Source organism: Vicia villosa, linkage group LG7, assembly GCF_029867415.1.
Source record: "Vicia villosa cultivar HV-30 ecotype Madison, WI linkage group LG7, Vvil1.0, whole genome shotgun sequence".
In the NCBI taxonomy this organism is placed as follows: domain Eukaryota; kingdom Viridiplantae; phylum Streptophyta; class Magnoliopsida; order Fabales; family Fabaceae; genus Vicia; species Vicia villosa.
Genome location: NC_081186.1, coordinates 69,738,469 through 69,751,326, shown reverse-complemented (window position 1 = coordinate 69,751,326; position 12,858 = coordinate 69,738,469). Strand labels below are relative to the sequence as shown.

The 12,858-nt window shown below is 28.9% G+C and overlaps 1 protein-coding gene across 1 annotated transcript; it reads left to right on the top strand.

The window, feature by feature from the left end:
* The first annotated feature begins 1,445 nt into the window (after positions 1–1,445).
* On the top strand, positions 1,446–2,943 carry LOC131617378 (F-box/kelch-repeat protein At3g23880-like). Its single transcript, XM_058888677.1, has one exon. It carries the CDS (start codon positions 1,480–1,482, stop codon positions 2,626–2,628), a length of 1,149 nt encoding a protein of 382 aa, XP_058744660.1. The 5' UTR covers positions 1,446–1,479; the 3' UTR covers positions 2,629–2,943.
* Positions 2,944–12,858: the final 9,915 nt, after the last annotated feature.

Here is a 12,858-nt window from a genome sequence, read left to right as displayed (position 1 = left end):
AAAATAATAATAATTTTAGCTTAAAAAAAAGAAGTGTTATTGGATAAAATACAAAAATGTGTGTCACTTATCATTAACTTTAATTTATATGATTCAAAATATTATTATATTAATATATGTCATTAATGAAGTTTATACCATTAAAATAATATTTTCACAAATATATGTTATCGATGTAAATAGGATATATATATATATATATATATATATATATATATATATATATATATATATATATATATATATGGAAAAAAAGTGTATTGCTTATTCAATTGTAACATATTACTATTATGTATAGTCAAATTCTATTAGTATCAAATTCTATTGATTTAAATATTTTTGTAAATGATACCTAAACAAAAATAATATTTGTATAGGGGACAAAATTTATTATTGATCTAAATATTTTTATATACAAAAGATAATATTTATGATCCAAAAAAATTTTATTCAAAAAAATATATACGGAAAAAAACTATTATTGATCTAAATATTTTTATGTAAACGATACCTAAACATAAATAATATTTGTATATGGGAAAAACCTACTAATGATTTAAATATTTTTATATATGAAAAATATTATTTATGATCTTAAATATTTTTATTCAAAAAAGTTATACGGAAAAAAACTATTATTGATCTAAATATTTTTATATACTAAAATTCAAAATTGATTCAGATATTTTTGTAAACGATACCTAGACATAAATAATATTTGTATATGGAAAAATCTATTAATGATCTAAATATTTTTATATATTTTGTGATCCAAAATTTTGATTAAAAAATGATATACGGGAAAAAAATTCTATTATTAATTTAAATATTTTTATATACGAAAATTTACTATTTATCCATATATTTTTTTAAATGATACCTAAACATAAATAATATTTGTATACGAGAAAAAATCTATTAATGATCTAAATATTGTATTTATGATCCAAAAATTTTGATTAAAAAATGATATATGAAAAATGATTGAAAAGCTACACTTAGAGCTCGTTTGACCCAACTTTTTATTTACTTTTCTTCTCCTTATAAGGAGATGGAGTGTCTACTAGTATTGTCCAACTTTTTATTTGTTTTGTATATTATATCTTGTTTTATTGTATAATAATTTTCAATAATAATATTATTAATTTCTTATACTATATACTAAATCATATATGTTAATACAACACTTAATCAATACGCATTAAGACTTAAAAATAATATATATTAAATTATATATTTTATGAAATATTTTTAAATTAAAAATAATTTAAAAATTAATTATAATTAAATAACTTTAACTTTATTTTAAAAGTTTTTACTTTAACTTTAATTTTAAAACAATTTTTTTTTTTGACAGAATTTTAAAACAACTTTTAAGACTAAAAAAATTGATTTAAAAAAATTGTCAAACGTGTTCTAAACCAATAAATTCACTTTGGCATACATATCTTCAGCAACACTCTCACTCACCCTTTCATCATGTTTCTCCACCACCCTCCAAACGACACCGTTCCTACCTCCATTAGTCACCGAATTCCATCCCCTCTCTTGCCGGAAAAACTCGCCGGCGAGTTCTTGCCGGAAGATCTCGTCACCGAGATCCTCCTTAGGCTTCCGGTGAAATCCCTCCTTCAATTTAAACGTGTCTGCAAATCATGGAAAACCCTAATCTCCGATCCCCAATTCGCAAACACCCATCTGCAAATCAAAACCACAAATCACCAACAGTTAGTCTTCTCCGTCTTAGAAGAATCCAGAATCCTATCTTACCCTCTCAATTCATTATGCGAAAACCCATCAACTCCTCACAAACCCGCCACCTTCACCGGAATCGCAAATCACGACTATCTTATCATCGGTTCATGTAACGGCCTGCTTTGTCTCCTCGATAGCGATCAACGCGTCAGAATGTGTAACCCGTCTATCAGATTCAATTCCGAAAAATCTCCACAAGCCGTTTCGTTTAGTTCCAATATCAAGCATCACGGCTTTGGATATGATGAGGTTAATAACAAGTACAAGGTGCTATTAGTTCTGTTAAATCGGAACAATTCGAGTCAATCGTTGACAAAAATATATACCTTTGGTGACGATTCTTGGAAAACAATTCAGGATTTTCCTCCTACGCGCATTAGGCCCTTTAGGTTGTTAGGGAAATTTGTGAGCGGCACTCTGAATTGGATAGTTGAAAATGAAAATGACGGAGGAGTTAGTTCTAATCAAAGTGTGATTCTTTCGTTTGATCTGGAGAAGGAGACTTATTCGGAAGTGTTGCTTCCTCGAAATGCTGGTGGCTCGGTTGGTGCGTTGTATGTTTTGAATAATTGCCTTGGTGCGTGTTACAGTTATGTCGCTAAAGATATTCAGTGGGTTGCGTGGTTGATGAAAGATTATGGTGATGTTGAGTCATGGATAAAATTTGTGATTATCCCTAATTTGAAACCGGCTTCTTTTGTCGAACCTCAGTTTGTTTCAGGTAATGGTGTTGTTCTTCTGGTAAGCAGATTGTTTTCCCAAGTTGTACTATATAGTTTAAATAGTGGTGAGTTTTATTATCCGTCTTTAACTATTAATCTTGGGATGGATCTACATGTTCACCGGGAGAGTTTGGTGTTACCGCGATGTTAAATCTTGGGATGTATTTCTTCAACAAGAAGGAAGCATTTCAAAAAATGTATGTACTTGCTATGAGTATGAGGCAATTCATGTAGTTGTGTGGCTCATGTGGAATTTCAGATTTTTGGGTATGTACATTTTAGAGAATGGTATGTTTTTAGTTTATGTAAAATTTTTAGAGTTCTTTATGTATCAAAAGTTGGTAGATTATAATACTCTAATGCTTGCTCTTGTTAAATGTTTGTTTGAAACTCATCAATGTTTCGTAGTGATGATTGTGTTCATCTATAATAACTAGTAACAAACCCGTTCATCTATCAAGAATATATTTTTTCCTGTATTCAAATATTATTTATGTTTAGATATCACTTACAAAAATATTTGAATCAATAGTAAATTTTTGTATATTAAAATATTTAGATCAATAGTAGATTTTTTCCCCGTATACGAATAAAAAAATTTGGATCATAAATATCATTTTTCGTGTATAAAAATATTTAGATCAATGATAAATTTTTTTCGTATACAAATATTATTTTTGTTTAGGTATCATTTATAAAAATATTTGAATGAATAGTAAATTTTCGTATAAAAAAATATTTAGATCAATAATAGATTTTTCCCGTATACCATTTTTGAATCAAAAACTTTTGGATCATAAATATCATTTTTCATATATAAATTTTTTTAGATCAATAATAGAATTTTCACGTATTTAAATATTATTTATGTTTAGGTATCATTTACAAAAATATTTGGATCAATAGTAAATTTTCGTATATAAAAATATTTAAATCAATAATAGATTTTTTTCCCGTATACCATTTTTGGATCATAAATACCATTTTTCATTTAGAAAAATATTTAGATCAATAAAGGATTTTTTTTCCGTATACAAATATTATTAATGTTTAAGTATCGTTTACAAAAATATTTGGATCAATAGTAAATTTTCGTATATAAAAATATTTAGATCAATAATAGAATTTTTCCCGTATAACATTTTTGAATTAAAATTTTTTGGATCATAAATATCGTTTTTCATATAGAAAAATATTTAGATCAACTATAGATTTTTTCCCATATACAAATATTATTTATGTTTAGGTAACGTTTACAAAAACATCTAGAACAATAGTAAACTTTCGTATATAAAAATATTTAGATCAATAATAGATTTTTTTCCTGTATTCCATTTTTGAATAAAAAAATTTTGGATCATAAATACGAATTTTCGTATATAAAAATATTTGGATAAATAATAGATTTTTCCCGTATTTAAATATTATTTATGTTTAGGTATCATTTACAAAAATATCTGGATCAATAGTAAATTTTTGTATATAAAAATATTTAAATCAATAAGATATTTTTTCCCGTATACCATTTTTGAATTAAAATTTTTGGATCATAAATACCATTTTTCATATAGAAAAATATTTAGATCAATAAAAGTTTTTTTCCCGTATACAGATATTATTAATGTTTAAGTATCGTTTACAAAAATATTTGGATCAATAGTAAATTTTCGTATATAAAAATATTTAGATCAATAATAAATTTTTTCCCGTATAACATTTTTGAATTAAAATTTTTTGGATCATAAATATCGTTTTTCATATAGAAAAATATTTAGATCAATTATAGATTTTTTCCCGTATACAAATATTATTTATGTTTAGGTAACGTTTATAAGAATATCTAGATCATTAATAGTAAATTTTCGTATATAAAAATATTTAGATCAATAATATATTTTTTTTCATATACCATTTTTGAATAAAATTTTTTAGATCATAAATACCATTTTTCGTATATAGAAATATTTAGATCAATAATATATTTTTCCCGTATTTAATTATTATTTATGTTTAGGTATCATTTACAAAAATATTTGGATCAATTGTAAATTTTCGTATATAAAAATATTTAAATCAGTAATAGATTTTTTCCCGTATATTATTTTTGAATTTAAATATTTGGATTATAAATACTATTTTTCTTATAAAGAGTAAATGGAGTATAGAGAGATTAGGGTAAAAAACTAAAAAGGTGAAGAGAGAGAAAGAATGGTTAAAGTAAGTTAAAATATAGTTGAATAAAATATTAAGATTATAATGGACAATTGTGTAGATAGACAAAAAAACCAACAATTTTAATAGGTGTAAAAAAAATAAGGATGAGTAATTTTGTAAAAACCAAAATCACTAATTTTCTTATATTATAGATTTATGTACCAATGTTTGTTAGAGTTAACACAAAATTTTGTTTTTCATGATTTAATTTAACTTAATGTTAACTTTATTTTGTGCGAAAACTATAACAAACATGTGCATTATTACATGTTCAGTTTTTTCCTGCTTTCTTCTCAGCAGTACATTAACATTATCAAATATATTTTCAATAACTGTCACCTAATTCTCTGTTGCAAAAAGGAAATTTGGAATATAGAGAGAAAAAAACTGAAGCTATACAGTTACTGGAATTTAGAAAGGATTTAGATGCCATGAAAAAGACGAGGCTCTGGTAAAGTTATAAGTTGAAAAATATATTTGAAGGGTTTTTAATGGATAATTGGATAGTTATGAACCCACGATAACATATCCTAGTGTGATAATATATTTGAAGGGTTAAACTATCAACAACAATGTTTCTCTTTTCTCTTCTTGTCGAATCCCGCCTTTGTAGCAAAACTTTTCTTTGTGATAACGTTTTCTTTCTTAAGTTTTTGAACATCTAATATAGATTGCTTTAGAACTTCCATTTGTTTTTTGGTTTCTAAAACCTTAACTTCTAAGTGTGAAAAAATCATTTTGTTTGAAGCTAACTTTTTAAAAGCGTTTACGGCTTCTCTATGTAGATTTTCAAAAGATATTTACAATTCGGAATAAGAGAATTTATCAACAAGTTCATATTTAGAATTACTTACATTCTTTTTCTTCTCTTGACATTGATGGGCCGAGAGACATACATTTTCCCTGACTTCACTATCACTTGAGCTCTCATCACTTGAGGAGTTACTATCACTTTCCCAAGCAACATAAGCTATTATAGACTTTCTAGATTTCTTGTGTTGACATTTTTCCTTATCTTTGTCAAGCAATAGACAATCCGACTTATAATGACCTGCTTTGTCACAATTGTAACATGAATCTTTTGATTTATCTCTGTTATTATCATTTTCCTTTGAAGAGTTTGATTGTCTTCTAAATTTGATGAGGTTTTTTACACCATTTCTCTTGATGTACCTATTGTACCTTCTCACAAAAAGCCTAATTTCTTCATCATCTGAATTCTCGTCGTCACTAGTATCACTATCGCTCAATTATTGAGGACCTCGAACTAGAAGCCTTTAGAGTAGTAGACTTCTTTTCTACCTCCTTATCCTTGCCTTTCTCCTTCTTTAGCTTCTTCTTGTGTTTTTCTCATGTTTCTCTAGACAAGTGAGTTCTTGATCATGTTCTTCAAGCTTACCAAACAATGTAGTGAGGTCTGATGTCGTAAGATCATTAGCTTCCTTGATTGCAATGACCTTTGGTTGCCATTCTTTATTAAAACACCTAAAAAATTTATCAGTAGCAATTTCATTGAAGACTACCTTTCCAAGTGCATTCAAACGGTTTATAAGATAAGATGAGTGAACCTCTTTTGCATGATGCATGTCTAGAGGATGCCTCAACTATAATATCAAGATTCTTATGATCACTTTTTATAGAGAATTTTTTAGATTCATCTAGTCTAGAGAAGAATTATAGAAGCATATTTGCTCCTTATAAAAAATAGATTACGAAGAATCTCATTAAAAATGTTCTATAAAAATAATCAATGTTATCCAATAAAATTGTTCTATTACATTGTGTTAGTATGAAAAAATTAAATAGAAAGACTTTTTCTTCATATCAATCATGGTTGAACAATATTGTTTCGGTTGGAGGCCCTTCTCCTAAATTTAGTGACACTAGCCTCCTATTGCGCAAAGCCTATTATGACCTTCTTTGAATCCATCACCGGTCTCCTATGGTGTAAAGTCATCATCGGTTAAAGCTTAATAGAACCTCTAACAACTTAAAGCATACAAAAAGGCCTCTATTGCAACCTCCTTTAAAGATGACACGATCCTCTAACCAATTAAATTCCTAATAGTTAAGATAAATGTCAATTATTTGATTGTAATTTTAGTATATTATTTTATACCATTAGTTTTGCACTCTTTTCACTATTTGAACATGTAAACTTTTTTTTATGGCCTATTTGAACAAGTAACTTTGTTCATTAGTAGATAATGATATAAATGTTTGAGGGTTACTCTGCACTAGAAAATTATCCATGTGTTTTTGTTGTGTTTGTTGGAAAATCTACAAGAACTAAATGTGAAGAATTGTGCACTAGAATATAGATATCATGATCCACGTGAACAAAGAAATAGAGAGAAGTGAAAGACAACAATTTAAGGCTTGGAAACTCAGAGAGTATGATCATATTCTCACCTCCATACATAGATTTTTCTTGTATGGGAAATTTATTTTTAATGGTTATTAGTGATTTACCTCCTGTCATGTAGGCCAGATTCGGATTACCTCTATAATTTTATTTTTGGATTATTCCCTTGAAATATGAAAAGTTCTATGCTTTTGCCCTTTATGATCTCCCCTGTAAAATTGTTTTTTGATTTATTCTGATTTTTCACTGTTTTTTACACGCTTAGAGGGTATCTTAAAATTACAGAGGGTAATCCAAAAAAAATATATTATAGGGAATAACCCGAATCCCGCCTATATGACAGGAGATAACATATGATTATCCATATTTTCAATCAACATTTTAATGCCAATACATAAACAAAACACATTAAAGTTAATACGTCTATGTTGACAAGTCAATTTCGTCTCAGGACCAATCATAAATACAACATATTTAATCAATGCTCCCAACAAAAGATTCCTAATCACAAAATACCAAAATTCAAGCCATTACCTGACTATGCCAGCTAAAGTCTTAAGGGGCTATAATTTCGACTGATATTTTGGATGATCCAAGGCTAAAACCACAAATTCAAGGCTGTATAAGCTTTATATTACCACCTCTAAAAGTACACACTATCTAATCCTAAAAACCTAACGGCCAATATTAACTTTAGGGTTAGCGTGTTTTCAAATACTTTATAAATCCTCACCAGAACCTATGAAGGATATACTAGTCACCACTCTCATCGAGCTATATCACATGTAGGTTTATTTTGTCGATTGTGAATCAGAGTTCTAAATAAGAACAAAACGCGTGATAGTTTAACAATGATAGATTTTTAAAAAATTGATATACATACATTTTATATAATAAAATAAATTAAAATATATAAATATTTATTGTCCGGGTACAGGGAGGAGTTGGTACCAAAGTACTCGTTCTTATGCTCATACCCACTTATTGTAAGGGGTAATTACCTATAACCACACTCACAACCATTTTTTAGGATTTAAATCTATCCTTTGTGGGTATCCATTAGATATAATTCAAATTGTGATCCTTAGCAGTAATGGGTTTTTTTTGTGCTCGCTTGCCATGCATCAGTCGGTGTCAAATGATTCGAGAAGGACTTTTATGATTCATGTATGGGAAGTGAATAAGGAACTAACAATGAACTTTGGTTAAGTATTCTTAAGCATTTCAACGGTGAATGGTGTACATGTAAAAACTCTTACACTCTATACATTGTCGATCATATGTGTGAGATTTGTAGGTTATAATTGTGTACCTAAGACTAATTCTTTGCGTGTCTTTTAGAACGAAGTCCTAGAGTTTTTGAGGGACTAAAACCTTTTGTTTTATATCGTTGTCTTGGACAATAGGTATTTGAGTATCCATGGGAGTATGATTTGACGGTTTTTAGAGCTGGTAAGCTTAATGAGGTGCAATTCTAGAGAAAGTCCATTTTAGGACCCCAAAATATGTCTGAAAACTTATTTGTTGTTACTTGTAGCTCTAATGAGGTTGAAGTCTAATTCTTCTAAAATATTTTGTTTTGTTTTACAAATTTTTTAAATATTTTATTTTGAAGTGTTAATTTAGATGTTTGGTTAAGGGTAAGAGGGAAAATTTAGTTGAGATGCAAGTTTCCCATCTTTTGTCCAATATAATTTTATAAAATACAAAATCTTAACATAGCCTCATAGACTATTATAAAAATAAATAAAAATCTAAGATGAATATAAATTGAAGTGTGAAAAAAAAATCATATAAACAACATTATTTTGATATAAAGATAAAATTATACACTTGTTGGTTGATTCGAAGGAGAAGAGAAAGAAGCTGGATTTGTTGAATAATCTATTATTGGAGGTTGTTCCTATTGCAGAGGGTGTGGATGAAGTTATGTGGCTCTATGGAGATATTTTTTCGGTTTCTTAGTATTATAAAAATTTTCTGCAGGGGAATTAAGCAGAGATTATGCAGGCCCCCGATGCTTTTATCGTTGAAATACATTTGGAAATCTCTTGCTCCGTGTAAAATTGAAATGTTTGGGTGGAGGCAAGATTGGCTCCCGTCGAGAAATCAATTGCAAACTCGCGGAATTATTTTGACCTTAGAGGACTGTTGTTATTTGTTACGTGATTCATTCGGAGTTGGAAACCATAGGTCATGTCATGATCTCTTGTCCGGTTATGAGAGTTTTGTGGGAGAAAATTTTGTTGTAGCTGCATCTTGATAGAATGATGGATACAAACTGTGGTGATAATCTTGGAAAGGTTATAGAAAAATTGAAGCTGTTGGGGGTTAAGAGGAAAAGAGTTATGGAATTATGGCTATCATTGCGTTGGTGCATATAGAATTGCAGGAATAACACTATCTTTAAAGGAGGTGTGGAGGTGTTGTGGATGTGGGGGACACATTGTTTAACTTTAAAATGTTCTCTTAGAAATGATTAGCAATAGGGTCAAATAGAAAGGTTTACTGTAATTTTTATGAGTGGTGTCAAAATCCGATGGATTGTATCTTTAATGTGTAATCCGGGTAGGTATGGTTCTGTAGGCACTTTGTTTTTTTTTTGTATTATGGGTTAGAGTATCCCTAGTACTCTCCTATTAATCCTATTAATGCAAGTTGTTTATAAAAAAAATATTCTTGGAAGTAAAATTAAACTATTTTTAAATTTAACTATAAAAGATATTTTTAAATATACCATAAAAGAGAAGATAATCAGAATAATATGATCTTCTTCCTTATTTTATTCAATTACTATCATTATAGAGTGCAAAGTCATACTTACAAGATTCATAAAAATTAAAATAAAAAGATATTAGTAAAGTCATACTTACAAGATTCATAAAAATTAAAATAAAAAGATCAATATCTTAGATGTAAACACTTTAACTATATGACATTTTATATAAGACTCTAGTAGAATATTTGTCTACTCTTTAGGGTGCGAACTAAAAACCAAATACTTTGATTTCATATTCTAGGTCAACGCAAGACCAATGCAATCACACATGCCATAAACACATATTAGATAAAACGTAAACGTTCACATACTTCCTGGACAATCGATATGTTCCACACATGTACAACCTGATATAATGAAATAAGAAATAAAATAATATTACTGAAATCGGGATAAGATAATGTGGACGAAATAAAGAAGAGAATTTTAAATGACAATACTTACTCCCTTGAACATCCTTTCCAATAAGAAAAAAGAGAATCATAACATAAACAAAATTAACAGTTTCAGTCATATTTACCTCTTTCATATAACAAATTATTTTATCACTTTTTAATTTATATGTTAAAGTTGATAATATATCCTCATTACAATTAAATAGGTTTTAACATTTATAAAATTGTAAATATCTTTTATAAACTTAAGATTATTGTTGAATGTCTTTTAAATACATCGAAGTGTTGTGTATTGTGCTTTAGCGTACTTAATAAAGAGGTTATTTGAAGAAAAAAAATTATATAAAATTTCAATTATTCACAAGTGAGAAATAATGACGTTAGATAGTAACAAATTAAGTCATTTGTGGAAATAATGCATCAATAGGTTACATTATATTTATGCTTTAATTAAATTTACTGTTAGATCAAAGTTAACTATCAAATGAGATATTTCTCCAAAATTTATGTATGTTGGTTTGGTAGAAACATATGATCGTGATTTTCTCAAATACATTCAATTTAAGTCCTTCGAGTCCTTATGTTGGATAGATATGGTTCAATAATTACCGATAATTAGAGTAAGAAAGAGAAACAAATAAATAAATAAAAATTCATTATGAATATTCATATCATTAACAACCTTGGGTGCGTGTGTGTGGTCTAGCGGTGAAACGCTTGGGTCTTGAGAGTGTGCTCCTCTCAAGGTCTCAGGTTCGAAACCCGTCTGGCCTTTTCGAAGGCCTAGTTAGCCTGTTAGCCTACGTAAAACCCGTCTTGAGAGTATATTTTGAACCGTTATCCCATGTGATCAGACCGACGTTACTATACACACACTCTTTAAAGGTTCTTCGCCTACATATCTCGCCTAGCACTATTTATGGCCATGTGTGCTTTTCCTGTTTTCATGAATTTTTCATGAGAGAAACTCCAACTCTCAATTTAAGACGGCACCATCTTGAAATTCATATAGGTGAAGTTCAGTTTGTATCTATTTCTTGAGATACATATCCTCCTCGATATAGAACTTCATTAAGAGTTTTTTTTAAAAACTCAACCCTCAATTATGTAATAGTCAACATTGTCACAAAATGTTGCACTAACTTCCAAATCAACGACTTGTTGTTACCCATTGAATCTTAGGTTAAGATGTATTAACTTCAGATTGGGTTGCTATCATTGTCGGAACGCTTATCAACGAGTTTCAACCTCACACCTCTCAAGGTTGTCTTTACTAAATCCCTGGCAAGTAGTTTAGTAAATGAATTATTCAAATTATAGATCGATCATATATATGTGAATGAAATGATTACATCTTTAATCAATTTTCTCGCGGAAGAATGTCTAAGGCCTTAGTGCCCAGACTTTTCATTTTACACTTATCTGAATTCTATTGCTAAATTGGCTTGACTATCACATTGTGTTAACACCTTTGAAATATTGTCTTTAGCCAATGGAACTTCCAACAGAAAGTCCTTCAACCATTCAACTTCTTGAGTAGTGGAAGCGAGATCCACACACTATGGCTCCATAGTCAAGAGAGTGGTACATGTTTGTTTCTTGCTCTTCCAAGAAATCTTACCCCCAACTAGTGTAAATATCCACTTAGTTGTAAATTTATGATCTCCAATACTCGATATCCAACTCATATTGGTATATCCTTCTACTATGGCAGGAAACCTACCATAATGGAAGTCAAATTTTGGTTTTAAAAGATAGTCAAAATCCTTGTGATGTCCTTACAATGCTCACCATTTGGATTGCTAGTAAATCTACTCATTTACTATTTGCAACTGCTATATCGCATATAGTAAATTGCATTAGAAAACCATTTTCACTTGTGTATTTTAGTATAGCCATAACTCTTCCATCATCATTTTGACACTAAGATCAAATTGAATATTCACTTTTTGAAATGTGACAGTTTGAACTTATCAAGAACTTTCTCAACAAAGTGTATTTGACTAAGTTCATAACCTCCACTATTTTCGCATTAATTTGATCCCCAAAAGAGTGTCAACTAGTCCAAGATCTTTCATCTTGAATGTGGAAGTTTTCTCAATATAGTGTGTTTGACTATGTTTTAAACCCCCACTCATTCGCTTTACTTTGATCGAAAAGAGTGTCCACTATTTCAAGATTTTTAATCTTGGTTGTGGAAGCTAGAAACCTCTTTGTTTCTAAGATTCCATTCATCTCTTTGATAATGATCAACAAGTAATCAACATAGAGACAAAGGAATATCCCGATATTCTTACACAACTTTGTGTACAAACACTTATCACGAGAATTAGATGAAGAAGGCTTTTAGATAATCATGCATGATGATGCAAGAAGGTTTTTAGATGAAGTGAGATATAAAATTATGAGCCACTTAAAGTAAATAGTATGAATTGCAACAAGTACCTTAGTTATGTTCACTTCTCTCAAATCTTCTCTTGAACTTCTATGTTCAACCTTCTTGATCAACTACATCATTGATGTGCATGACTCTTTTGATCCTTTGCTTCTTTGATAACCTTTGTCTTCATCAAAACTAAATATAAGATATATTCTTCACAATCTCCCCCTTTTTGATGATGACAAACT

Excerpts from the sequence above, each read along its gene's own strand:
- LOC131617378 (XM_058888677.1), top strand. The coding sequence starts at position 1,480 with ATGTTTCTCCACCACCCTCCAAACGACACCGTTCCTACCTCCATTAGT.